General features: G+C 45.2%; 1 protein-coding gene across 3 annotated transcripts in view; it reads left to right on the top strand.

Moving 5' to 3' along the window:
• The window catches only part of TTYH3 (tweety family member 3), a 74,043-nt gene that overhangs the window by 53,859 nt on the left and 6,487 nt on the right, over positions 1 to 13,697 (top strand). The window contains exons 8-15 of one of the 3 annotated variants that reach the window (XM_058849500.1): positions 1,501 to 1,556; positions 2,843 to 2,935; positions 3,055 to 3,147; positions 3,938 to 4,074; positions 5,968 to 6,144; positions 7,037 to 7,112; positions 9,171 to 9,272; positions 13,236 to 13,250. In XM_058849500.1, coding sequence (XP_058705483.1) covers positions 1,501 to 1,556; positions 2,843 to 2,935; positions 3,055 to 3,147; positions 3,938 to 4,074; positions 5,968 to 6,144; positions 7,037 to 7,112; positions 9,171 to 9,251 — 713 coding nt within the window. In that variant the 3' untranslated portion in view covers positions 9,252 to 9,272; positions 13,236 to 13,250. Of the gene's footprint in view, positions 1 to 1,500; positions 1,557 to 2,842; positions 2,936 to 3,054; positions 3,148 to 3,937; positions 4,075 to 5,967; positions 6,145 to 7,036; positions 7,113 to 9,170; positions 9,273 to 13,235; positions 13,251 to 13,697 lie in introns of those variants that run through there. The other 2 variants (XM_058849499.1, XM_058849502.1) reach the window with 2 other exon arrangements.

Here is a 13,697-nt window from a genome sequence, read left to right as displayed (position 1 = left end):
CCAGTGCTACCACAGTGAATCCTTGCTGATCCTGCCTTCCAGGGTGAAGCAAGGCAAGCACTTATTTCACTGTACTACTTTTTGCTTCACTTGTAACCAGCAAGCTTTATCCTGAGCTTACAAGCTGCAAACTATGATATCAGAAGCTCTCATCTCTAATCTGCCCACCAGGGACGATCCAGAAGACCCTTAAGAAACATTTCTAGAGCTCTGCATTAGCAGTGTGTCATGCAACTTATTGCACTTAAAAAGGTGATGTAAGCTTGGGAGCTTAAGAGAAACTTTTAGTGGTTTTTTGGTTTAAAATAAATAGGTGACAAGATCACCAAGCTCCTTTGGGTCACCATGTGTGATGCTGTGGGCTGCTGCTGCTGTTCTCTCAGTGCAGGTGTGTTTTAATCCGTTTTCACACAGCCATTGTGTGTGATTTATGAGCCGGGGAGGAGCAGCCCTCTCCTTGGCTCAGTACTTGTGGACAGTCCCTTCTGTGGCCTGCCCAAAGTGAGGCACAGAGCAGTTCTTGCTGCCCTCCTGTCTGCCCAGAATTTGCTAATTGCTGTTCAGAGGCTTGGCTGGGGAGATGTAAGTCGTCCCAGAGAAAGAGTCGGTAGGAGGGAGATGGAGCAGCTGGCAGGAGCTGCCCCAGAGTAGGCTAATGAATTATAAATAACAGCTGTCAGGTTGCATTGCCAGCACACAGGGGCTGACAGGCTGTGCTGTAGCACTCGGTCTCCAGCGTGCTGCCTTGCCGAAAGGTGCATTCAATATTTATGGGAAGTATGGCAGAGTCAGGATACAGACAGGTCTGCTTCCTTCAGGGCTCTGCTTGCTTCTGGTTGTGCCTTTTACTGAATCCTGAGTTGGGACTCATCAGAATAGCTGTGCAGCCTGGAATGTGTATTACTGAAAGTCATAGAAGTTTAAAAAAAATGGAGGAAAAGATGCTGGTGGAGGGGGGAATGCAGAGGGTTTGTGTGTTTTAAGGCTTTTGTAGTCTTTACCACACCAACATCACTCTTTATTTTGCTGAGCTGGCATGCTCATATTTATCTGAAGAGGAACTGTAAATGTTTGAGGAATAATCTATAGGCATTTGGATGATCAAGTCTTTCAGAGCTTCCTTCTTTGATAACATTATTGAGGATGGCAGGGGAAAGCCTGGTGTTTGTCATTTGTGTGTGCTGGCAGTTGATGTAGTGTTGTAGAGGGCTCATGAGGGCACCAGGCTGGTTTGAATGAAGAGGAACGCAGCTGTGTCTTCAAGCCTGGAAACAAATGATGTTGTTAGCAGAGCACAGTAACAGTCTTAGCTGGAAGTTTGTCTTCACTGTACTGTAGTTGAACTTGTCCTAGACTGATGTCTTGTCTTAGGTTTACGTGATGGATAGTGCCAACTTCTGAATAAAACTTCCACTGTGTTCATCGAACTTTCAGTGGAGCAGACCCATACTGCAAAGCCAGATGAATCTGGCCTGACTTTCTTCTTTTGTGTCTTGACAGAGACTCTCCGTTATTACATGACCTGTAGTGCTGGGTACCCCAACCCTTTCCAGCAGGTGAGTGCAAGCACCCTTACCCCTTCCAGCCCTGGGTCTCCTCACCCTGCAGGGTGCAGGTTAAGCGCTCCTGGTGCCAGCAGCACTTCAGGGAGTGTTTGGTGTTTGCTTTAGGGAGTGCTCTGGCTGTTGGAAAAGCTTTGGCAGCTACTTCCCAGCTGTGCAGGAGATGCCACTGTGATTTAGTGAGAAGTTTTTTCCAACTTCACCACTACTTGCACAGCTTCAGGTCCAGGACACCCCCTTAGAAGGGCCTGTGTGTAATGTGGTGAGAGCCATGGCTTTGTTGGTGGTACCTCTGTTTACAAGGCACTTGTCTAAAGAGCAGCAATGTGGAGACACAGCACAATTAATGCCAGCATGGGAAACCCTGTAACTCCTGTTCTGAATCTCTTCTTGAAGGTTCTTTTGGGTTAAACAGTGGTTACACTCCACTCCCAAAATGCAGTCGCTTCTGTGGGTGAAGGAGTGTTTTTCACAGATGCCTCTTGCAAACCTTTGAACATCCAAGGGATTTATCTTGAAGTATAAATGTGAGTCACTATTCTTTTGTGTGGGGGCAGAAGAACAGCACCTGGGCCCATTCCAAACTTTGTCGTATGCATCAGAGGCCAGAACAGGCCCACACCACCCACCATTTGGCAGACACCAGCTGCTTCACCGTTTATATTTAGGATTTTTTTTAAATGTTGTCTTCCTCTGTTTTAAAGGGTGGGGTAAGGAACACTTCAGGCTGTGGTTTGATGCACCTCTGCCATCTGTTGCATTTCTCTGTGTACTCCCTGACATGCTATTGCATGTGGAATTCTCATGGTGCTTTAAAGGGACATGAAGACTGCACCCTAATGCAAACAACTTCTACTGTTAACATTATATCTTTTTCATCCATCTGATTTAGTAGAAAAATCCAGCTGTGTTCTGTGGTGAGAACTTGAGTGCTTTTTGTCTTTTCTTTCTCCTTCCCTTTTGTCCTAGAGCCAGCCCCAGCTGTGTGTACATTTTTGTGTATGTATTTTGCTCTTTGTTTATGGGTTTGTGTTTTTTGGGTTTTTTTTTCCCTTTTGGTTCTTCCCTTCTCTTCTTTCTGTCTGTACTTCTTCCAGTTTGCTAAAAGTCAAACTTAACCCTATTGCAGCTGCACTCATGTCAGCTGGGACATCTTTAACTAGTACCATTCTTACAGATGATGCTTCAGTATTTGGGAAATAGGATTTCAGTCTTTTCCCAGGAGATGTTGGTCCATGTGGCCTGAACTGCTGAAACATTGCATGTTTTGTGTTGAGCAGAAGCTGTCAGGAAGTCACAAGGCTTTGGTAGAAATGCAGGATGATGTGTCGGAACTCATGAGGTCAGCGAGCAAGGAGCACCCCACCTCCAAGGTAACTCTCCTCAAGTTTGCTCTCCCTTTTCTTTGTGGCTTCCCACAATTTTATACAGAACCCAGGATCAGCTCCTGCTAAGCATTCCCTTGCACTAATCACTGGCTTGTTGTTTGCAGGAGTATCTTACTCGGATCCAGGAGGTTTTGAATTCAACAGAGATCAACTTGCAGCAGCTGACAGCTTTAGTAGACTGTCGGAGTCTGCATTTGGTGAGTTCTTGGTAACTGGGCTTGAGCTGAGAAAGAACAAAGGGAGTATAGAGCCTGTATTAGTTTGGAGCTCCAAATCTCTGGTGGAAGTTTACAACAGCTTTTTACTTATTGATTCTAGCAGAAAGGGGAATGAGATTTTGGATCAAGTTAGCTTTGAGTTTAAAGATCAACACAGGAAGCTAGGTAACGTCTTCATACATCTACAAACTGCAGCCATAGAGGCCTTCAGGTTTGGGTTTTTTGTGCATAGCAAATAACTTTTATTATATTTTTTTTTGTTATAAATTTTTCCATGCTCCACTTTGCCATGGAGTGCAGTGCCTTAGAGCAGTGTAGCATGGCCTTGCTGTTGTCCTCAGTGCCTTTCTAAAGGCAGAGACACAGACAGTTCATGCTTCTGTTCTTGGGCATGGGACATTGTGAGGGAGTTGAAAGGCTTAATGAAAAATATTATATCTTCAGTTGGGCGGATAAGTTTGTCTTGGCTGTTTATTTTTGCTCCTCTTAAAGTCTTATCGTGGGCGGTTGGAAATATTTCTGTGTCTAAATCCAAGCTGGTCTTTGTGAGGGGAAACAAGGCTTAGATCATTTATAAAAAGCACTTGAGTCCCTGAAATTAAAATAGAAATATTCTCTAATTTATATAAATTAAATATATTTATATATGAAATAATATAAATTATATTATGCAGTGTCTCTAGGAGTGTATTCTGGAGAAGGGTTTTTGAGTTAGAGCTCAATGTTTACTCTGTGGTGATCAGGAAACTCTGCTTCTTTCCCTCTGCAGGATTACATCCAGGCTCTGACAGGCTTCTGCTATGATGGAGTGGAAGGCCTCATCTACCTGGTTCTCTTCTCCTTTGTCACAGCCCTCATGTTCAGTTCCATTGTCTGCAGTGTGCCACACACTTGGCAGCAAAAGAGGTACAGAGAGGGTTTAGATCCTGTAGCATTGTAGAGCTCTTTCCCAGTGAAGACTGGCTGCTGGATTTGTGCCCATGAGCATATGGAGCTCATTCCCACATGATCCCAGGAGTGTGAGGGGTGAGGCTTTATAAGCACAGGTCTAACAGGAAAAAAAAAAAAAAAAGGTTTTGTTTTGCTCTGGCTGTGGTTGATACTAACATCTGAACCTTATTGCACTGGAATACCCTGTGTGCAGAGAATTCAGTACACTGTAGGACTGTGAGTCAAGTCAGATGAGTGATTATAGCTGTAATATAGAGGTAATGCTTGAACTATTGCTCTCTCTGTAAAATTCTTATTCTCTTACATTGTCTTGAGGCATTTGTTCTGCTATGGGGAAAAGAATTGGAATAAGAAACAGTTTACACTTGCCTTTGTAGCTTTGCTCATGCTGAGGTGACTGACTTGCACAGATAATGGAAAGCAGGAACTGTTTTGTTGTCAGCAGCATGGGCAGGTGAGATGCAAATTGGAGCTGGTATTGGTGATGATAACCAGATTAATCAGTAAGTCTTTAGCAAGCCCTCACTTCACTGACTGGCTGCTGCACCACAGGCATTAAGTTAAAATGGCATTGAGTTTTCTACTCTTGCAGAAGAGCAATAGACTGCAGCAAATTCTCTTCTGTGGTCTTGATTTTTGTGGTAAAATAGAAGGCCCTGAACAACAGCAGGAAGCCGGAGCTGGCCCAGCCTGCAGTACCCACAGAGAAGTGGCGTTAGGAGATGTCAGAACAGCCCCTGAGAAAATGTCTGGTTCCTCACCTCATCCAGAGGCAGCTGCAGAGACCTTACCACAAAGAGCCCAGCCTGTGGGAAGGAGAACGGTTTCCCCAGTGGCATCCCTTGTGCTGCCTTCCCTGTGGGCTGCCCTGCCAACCCCAGCAGGCCCAGGCTGCTGCTGCCAACTGAGGGCTTCCCTCCTGCATTCCCTGGAGCACATTTCTCCCCCAGCCTCCCTCTGGGAAGGGGAGGATGTTGTAGTTTATGGCCTGCAAGAGACGGTGCAGGCTGCAGTTCCTCGATCTTCAGTGCCACCGTGTGGTGCAGAAGCTGCCGGTGATGTTTGGGAGCTTCTAGTGATGCCTGTGCTGTGCAGAACCTTTCACCAGCTTTAAGCACAGATGAAATACATTTCAGACCACGGTGCTCCACCCCCTAATTAGGGAGATGAAATAGCAATGTGTATTATATAGGAGGGGCAAGAGAATATTATGGGAGGGAACCAGCTGGCAGACAGTTCTGCTCTCTATTGATTTAAAATCCTGACATTTTTGAGAAGGTAAAGCATTTAGACACAAATTTTGCAACTTAGGCTCTGTAAAGACTTCTGTGATTTTGCTGGAAGCTGAAGCAGACCCTTTGCAACCAGAAGAAAAGTCTACAGAGGCTTATCCTTAAGAGTTCTTTGGATGAGTCTACAAGGAAGGACACAAATTGCAGTTTTGAAGGATGTTTCTATGGGGTACATAGCATTACATTCCCATTGCCTCTCTTTTTTTGTTGTTTGTGGGGTGTTTTTAGAGCTGTATATGTTGGGATGTGTATCCATCCTTTGGTCGTGCAACTGGGCAGTTGCAGACGGGTGCTGTGTGCCAAGCCCTGAGAGAAGCCTGTAGGGAGGCTGGAGGGGATCACGCAGTGTGCACCTCCAGATGGGATCTGTGGGAGGTCTGAGTCACTGTGGTGTGGGCTGTGTTTCACACTGCCACCCTGAGGCATCCCAAACGGGTACAAACGTGGAGGTGTGGAAGATGACTGGGAGGTTCCTAGGATTGCCACGGTTTCCTGCAAACCCCACATGAAGGGGTCAATGTAGGGTTCTAGGAGGAACTTTTTCTCCTTCTTGCAGAGGCTCAGATGATGATGGGGAAGAAGAATCAGCTGCCCAAGGGAGTAGACAGACACACGATAATCTGTACAGAGTGCACATGCCCAGCCTGTACAGCTGTGGCAGTAGTTATGGCAGTGAGACCAGCATCCCAGCAGCAGCACACACAGTCAGCAATGCTCCCGTCACGGAGTACATGTGAGTATCCCCACAAGAAGCTTCTCCACATTGCTTCCTTCTTGTTTCTGTTGGCTCCAGTGCTGAAAGGCACTTCTGACCAAGTGGTAAAAAAGCAGTGAAGGATTTGCTTTTCTGGTTGGTGTCTAATGGGAAAAGGGAATAGCTTGAAAGTGCTGCTCTAGAAAGAGTTTTGTTAGACAGCATGCTCCAAAATGTGAACAGCTTTGTGCTCCAGGAGTCAGGAAAACATCTGAAAAGAAAAAAGTAGGAAAGTATTGTCTGGGCTTCTTATTACACAGTGATTCTGATCACCAGAAGACTTAATTCTTCAGACAGAGCAGTCTTGCCAGAAGCCTCCCAAAAGACTGAGAGCCAAGAAAAAAACCTGTAGGCTCTCTCTTTCTACAGTATTTGCAGTCAGCTCTGACATCTGTTGGAGCTTGGAACTACCTAGTCGAGGTGGGATCTTCAGAGCTTTCTCTAGAAGTGCCTGACCCTGATTACATTTGGACTATCACCAGGGCCCATCTTTTTTTGGGCTGCCACATCATTTTGTTTATCCCCATAGACACTGTCCTCATTTTATCTCCATTTCTGCCACTTGGCAGTTCTGATGCTGCAGGGAGGCAGATTTTCACAAGGACCTATTTTTAAATCACTTGATGTGATTCATTGTGGGCCCTTCTGAGTAAGAATGTAAAAATAGTGCTCAATCTGAGGAAAATTATGATAGTTTTATACCCTTGTCAGAAAAAGGGGATCCACCTGGCCTGTAAGAAAAGCTTTGAAGGAGACTGACCTGATACAGTAGTTTTGGGGGTGAGGATGCCCTGTCCTGTGTCCCCAACAGAGACCCTCCCCAGAGAAGCATGGCAAGTGCCCCGTTACCATGTGTGTCTTCCTTTCCTAGGAGCCAGAATGCAAATTTCCAGAACCCCCGTTGCGAGAATACCCCGCTCATTGGCCGGGAGTCCCCACCTCCCTCAGTAAGTCTCTCTTTACTGCTCTTCTCTGCTTCAGCAACTTTGGGGAATACACATTTGCCACTCCTGTGTACTCCCAAGGGAGCTGACTGTGCAGCCAAACACAGGATCTGGCCCATAAATGGCAGCATCTTGAATAGACAAGCAATGTCTCACCTGCCATGGAGAATAAAACCCTTCTATGCTACTTTGGGCATTGCACATGGAAAGACTAAAACTCAATCAATTAACACTGGTAATCCTATGGGCCCAGTCCTGCCACCACTGAAGTGCATGAGTATCTTGATGGGTGACTTCAGCAGGATGATTCACTTGCATGCAGTGTATTTGCTATCTGTGCCAGTGGTTCCTCAAGTTTAAAAAGAAGCTTGTTCAAACTGTAAATTCAGAGTTATTGCTGAACCTCTCTCCTTAATCTGCCCTAAAGAGATGGTAGGATGAAACCTGTATTATTTTTTTGTTGAGATTTTTTTTTTAAATCTTTCTTTCACAACTGTTTTACTTTCTTTGAAATCTATTTTTGTATTTAATTTCCTATGGAGGAAAAAAAGAAACTTTCATGGAAGGTTTTGGTATTTGGAGTGGCCTGATAGCCATTTCTGTATGCTGGATAAAACATGGGCTTGTCTTCGTGTCTGGGTAAGAACTAAATGAATCTTGCCCTCCCTTGCTGGACCCTGTCAGCCTGATTTACAGCAGAACCTGGAGAACATGCCATCCCAGTGCTCACTAAGCCAGTTGTGTGATTACAGAGGATGAGTAGTAAAATGCCTGATGACGAGCCAGTCTTCAGGTATAGGTAAAGAAAATACACTCTGGTTCCTGGTTCAAACTGATGGGAAGGGGAGGAAGAGGAGGTTGGCAGATGAAGGAGTAGGAATTGTGGTGGAAATGAGGGCATCACATTCATGGTTTCACTTCAAGAGGACCAGCTCATCTTGCTGTAGAGGAAGTGGAAATGTGCAGAGTCGATCCTTGTCTCTGTCCTTGGCCAGACCTCTTCCACCCTTCCCAAAGAGGTTTCCTGACCCCCGGTGCTCTGGTCGCGAGCTCTGGTGGCATTGTGCGGTCTCAGCAGAACCCCTGACGTGCTGCACTGCTGGTGTTCCCTGGGGCAGAAGGGCACTGTCCCTCTGGTGCTGCCAGGGCACGAGTTCCTTCAGTGTCCTGCTTCCCCTTGCCCTACAGCTCTTCTGCTTCAGAGAAAGCACATTCCCTTCCACGGGGCTGGAGTGAGGCAAGGAGTTCCCTGGTTCTTCTGTTGGTGTTAACACCCTGAGTGGGAATCTGAGTCCTGGTGCCTGAGGCTGGGGTTTTGGGAGTAGATAAAGGCTTTTTTCTTCTGAGTAACTTGAGTTGGCAGCCGTCAGTGTGGACTATGGGGGGGTGCAGGGGCTGGGGAGGATGAGGGAGCAGCACTGCACCCATAGAAAAGGGAGTTTCTCCCCAGATGAGAGAAGGAACCAGGCTATAGAGTAAATGTGTTTCCTGGAGGGATGTAGTAGACAGGCAGTGGAGAGAAGAAAAATGCTGTCTATTCTCATATTGACAGGCAACAGGGAAAGGCTTTTCTGGGGTTTTTGTATTTGCAGCTCTCCGTAGCAGGTGGCTGAGACTGTACTGAGGCAGAAGAAATGGTAACTTTTCATAGCAAGTTGTCTGTGGGAGGAGAGAGATGAAAAGGGAATACCAATGCACACATCCCTGCCTCTTTTTGGGAGGGAGGAGAGGGAGATAAGCATCCAAGTAGGTTATGTCCAGTGGGTAGACAGAGCTGACCTATTCCATTTAGCTTTCTGTGAACAGATGGTGAAAACTAAGATGTGATGATCCTGCTGCATTGTTTGTCCGTTACTTTTCCTGGCTTTTTGTTCGTTTGTTTTGTGTTTTTCCTTCTCTCATTCCTTCTGTTTTCTCCTTCTTGCCACAGGGATATTCCCTTAGGGCGGTAGAACCCACCTTGTCGCTGACACACACCACGGTTTCACTTGCTTGCACTGTGTTTTTCATGCACGTTGAGGCTGCACTCTCTTTTTCTCTCTCTTTCTTGCATCATCACAGTTGTATTTGGCTGCCATGGACAGTAGCAGCCATATGAGCTGGCAGCTTAAGCCCTCGGACAGTGCACGGACATACTGGTAACAGCGCCCGCAAATGGAACAGGTACTGCAAAAAAGGTCCTTCTTGCTCAACCCCTTCTCCACTCCCAACCGCTCCCTTCATCCCTGCACTGTTTATCCCAGGCCAGTGCCTTTTATTTCTTCACATTCCTCCCCTCTGCACCTCCCACCCCATTCCCTCCTGCCAAGGGTTAAAATGAAAATCCGTTTTGGCTCTGGTGCAGACTCGAGGAGCAGTATCGACCTTCTAGAGGCTTCTGGTGCACGTTGTGAGGGTTACAGGTGCCCTTGCCTCACAAAAGCTACCTCACAGCAGCTTCAGCTTGGATTCCACACTTCAGAACAGCTTGAACACCAAGTGCTGAGTGCTGCTCAAACATAGAAATAACCTTGCACTTCAAAAGCAACGTTAGAAGCTCTCCCATCACAAGAAGCCATTCTCTACAAGTGAAGAGAACCAATCTAGCAGCACTTCAGTCAGGAATGGTTGTCTTAATTCAGCTTTTGGCTCTCCTTGAGCCCTGCTGCTGTCCTGCTTGTCCTTAGTAGTCATAACACCCAAAACCATCAATATCAACCTGCCACAAACTTTCAGCTCATTTGTAGAATTTTTAATTTTAAACTGTCCTGAGGAGTTACTTAATTGCCTGTCAGATCTGTGTGCAGCTTTTCCTTTTGTCCTTATGTTTAAGGTCAGAAAGGAGCAAGGTTTTTAAAGAAAGCTTCCCTAAGGGTCCAGATATAATCACTAAGATCTATTTCATTCTGTTTCAAAACCTTTTACTGTTTTGTTTGTTCTGTGTGTGTCTGAATCATCCCATCCATGTCACAGACTGTGAGCAGGGCTCTCCTAGAACCATTTCACTGTCTGAATTCCTCATGGGCTGTAGTTGCTGGTGTTCTCCAAGACAGCCAATGTTTCCTCCCTCATGACATGCCCACAGAAAGAGGAGGTGGTCTGCATTTTTGGGGGTTATTAGCTTGGTTAAACACAAGGTGTAATTAGGGCTACCAGACAACTCAGGTGGTGTGAAGGACAGCGCTCCTCCAAGGGAACTGCAGCCACGCAGTGACAGGAAGGTGTTGCTTCCACTGGGAACAGGGAGCCCGTTGCTTTTGGCTCACGCAGTCATATCTTGCATTCTCTTCCCAGAAATACATGTCCATAAAGCTGCTGCTGTTCCTTCTTCTCTGCTTCTTCTCATTGGCACTCTTCTCAGCCTTGCACTGGATTCCTTTCTGTTCTGTTGGTGCTTGGTCTGCATCCCCGCTGCCCCTCGCTGCCTGCCTGCCTGCCTGGGACTGCTGGGAAGGGTCTGGATCGGGTGTCTTGATGCCTCTGCCGTGGTGCATGAATGCAAGCAGCCTTGTCTGGAAGCATGGTGCCAGCACCCTTGAAAGGCTCACAGCTTTCTGCAGTCTTAAGCCTTGCTAAGACTGCTCTTGGGCCTCAGCTTGTGGTGGGTTTTCTGCTTTGTTGTTCCTGTAGGTGGTACTGTAGATGGTTAGATGGATCTGTTCCATGAAATAAAATATTGGTGAGGGTGGGGAAATTCTAGGGCCTTCATTCTAGACTTGAAATCCCTGGGCTGGAACATGACCTGATCTCAGTCTGCCCTGTCTTCTGTTTATCTATGGTCCCACCCAAGCTTAATATGGCTCTCTGAAGGGCTATGGAAAAGGCACTGCATTCTTTCCAAGGCTTTAAAAACAAACAGAACCAACAGAAGCTCTGTTCTTTTGACTTGAAAGACTCAAGTCCCTTTGAATTCAGAGCCCACTGGCTGGAATTAGCTGTTTCCCTGCATCTTGTACCTCCCATACATAATAACACTAAACCCTCAATGTTTACTGTGCTCTAGCTGTTTGAGATCAACCTTTCAGAACTTGAATCCAGAAGCTTTGGTCTTTATTGGATTACCTGAACAGCTCTAGCAGGAAATCAAAGTCAGGGTAGCTCAAGAGAAATTCATGTGGGTTTTTAACCACAAATAGTAAATGGTTTGTACTCAGTCATGGCTTCATATGGTAAGTGATCTTTCAGCATAGCTTAGTTAGCTGTGAAGTACTCATGGATTTCACAGGAGTCAGTAAAATTTATGGCTTCTAAAATGAACTGATTATTCCCTTAAATTATTTTTTTTTGGAACCAAGGATTCCTTTGTGCCCAGGCTACGTGTGTTAAGTGCCTAGCTAGTATGTGCTGGCAAACCACACCTAAGAAAGTTTATACCCTCAACAAGGCCGAATGCGAAGGAGAGGCTTTTATTTTCTTTGGAGAAATACAAAAATAAACCTGTGTGCGATCAGCTGTGTTTGTTGGAGCTGGCTGGTAAGTGACTGAGAGGCACTGTGTCAAATAGCACAGGAGACCAGCAGCAATGGTAACAAGAACTCTTTCAGGTGCCCTTTTTGGGGAAGCTGACAGTGAGGTGGAGCTATGGGGTGAAGCTTGTCCTCTGTGCTGTTTTTGAAAGGGTAAATGAGGGTGTATAGGCACATGGGTACTGGAAGAATGACTCAATTGTCTGTGTTCTTTAACCTTCTATGAAAGCTCCTCTTTAAAGGAAACTAAATGCAACTGTGGACCTGACAGCTGTGGGCCTCAGAGTGGAGTCCAAGACCTCCTTGGTCTGAATTGTGCTCAGGCTTTCTGTCTTTAGAATCACTTTTTAAAGGAGTTAAAGACAGAGATATTTTTAAAAGCAACTGAAGACTTAATTATTTTAACTCTGAGTACTATAGTTTGGTTTCATATCCAAAGTGGCAAGTGTCTGCTGATACATCTTCATCTGCTGGCCTGTCCAGATGTTGGGACCTGTGTGTTCCACAGCATCTTTCCTCTGCTTCCCATCAGGGGATGCAGAGAAGGACTTGGAGGAAGGACTGCAGCATGTGGAGAATGCACTTGTACCTGGAGGGTGATGCTGGGATGAGATCCAGAGCATGCTGATAGATGTGCTGGTGAGAGTGAACAGTGAAGTGTTGGCTCTCTACTGCCAGGTTTCAGTCATATTTATCATGGTCATGAAAAATACACTTAACAGAAAGAGTGAACTGGTTCAGTTGAATGGGAAAGAGGTACAAAGGTGCAAAAATCCTGAGTTAAGGAGAGAACATCAGCCCTAACTCTGACTACTCTGAGTCTTGATTTGTTCCTTGTGATGGATTTGCAGGTAGGTTTGAATGTAAAATGCTCTCTGCTTGACTCTCCAGATCTTGTGTTCCTGGTTACTTTGTTTTAGTGACACTTAAACAACTATGGGGTCTTTTCTTTTTGGAGGAAGGAGGGAATTCTTTTCAACTTCTCCTGCCATGATAGGTGTACTTTGTACATCTTTGAAATGAATTCATCAAGTGGTCCTCTTGATTTCAATGCTTTAAAGAAAATTTATGTTGCATGTTGTGTGCTGAACCTATATGACTTGTCCAGAAAGATGCACAATAACCTTCCAATATCTGAAATTTATTTTTTTTCCCTAAATACTTCTTACAAAGCTTTAGCTGGAACCTGGAAAATTTCTCTCTTCATACTCATCTCCTACCACATGTCACTACAGAGAATGCAAATGGAAAATGAGCACTCAATTGCATTTTTCCTTCTAAGGCACTCTTCTTAGCATGAGGCTTGGCTGTTAATTTCAGCATTGCACTACCTGAAATGTGCCCTATTTACTCTGTGAGGAGGTTCTTTGACTTCTAAACCTCTCTGAGCCTGCTGGGTTATCCTCCTATGTATTAATAATGCCCTAAACTTTATTTCTGAAACAGTAATCACATTTAATAAACTGTATAGATTATTGCCCTTAAAGTAGCTCAGCTTGCTATTTTCTATCTTTTGCCCTCTCACTGACAAAAAATACATCTTAGAAAGAACAGATGTACCCTTTGTCTCCTAAATATAGATGCCATTTCTGGGCCAGGGTTTTATATTAAGATCCATGTGCTGAAAAAAGTTTTCCAATTATGCAAGACACTAAAAGCTGAGTGTGCAAATAAGCCACAGGTGTCTTCATCTTGTGCTGATGGGATCAGCTCTGCCAGAGGAGCAGTTTCTCTCTTCTATTGTGCAGAGGTTCAACCCAGGTCAGTCTTTGAAGGAAAACTGATAAAATACTGTTAATTCTCTGAAAACCCCCATGGACAGCTGAGCTTTTGAGAGCCTAAAGATATCTCATAATGTTCTTTCCCAGTGGGCAAGATAAATCATACCTCCTGTTGTGGAACTGCCTTTCAGTTGTCTCTTTGCCAGCTTAACTGGCTATTTTATGTGGTTCGGTTTAAGAGGTGATAAAAAGTCAGTATGCTGAAGAGCGCTCCTGGGAAGGAAGCTGTGGATATTATAGAATTATTCAGGCTCCAGAGGGTACAAAAAGAGGAATGAAATGTCTGTCCTCATTGCTTGGCTGTTAATATTGTGGTAGCAGAACCCAGAAGACATCGAACACATTGGTGTAAAGAGGCAAAG

Source organism: Poecile atricapillus, chromosome 14 (genome assembly GCF_030490865.1).
Source record: "Poecile atricapillus isolate bPoeAtr1 chromosome 14, bPoeAtr1.hap1, whole genome shotgun sequence".
Taxonomy (NCBI): domain Eukaryota; kingdom Metazoa; phylum Chordata; class Aves; order Passeriformes; family Paridae; genus Poecile; species Poecile atricapillus.
The sequence above is the reverse complement of the archived record's forward strand: the minus strand, read 5'-3'. Positions and strand labels throughout refer to the sequence as shown.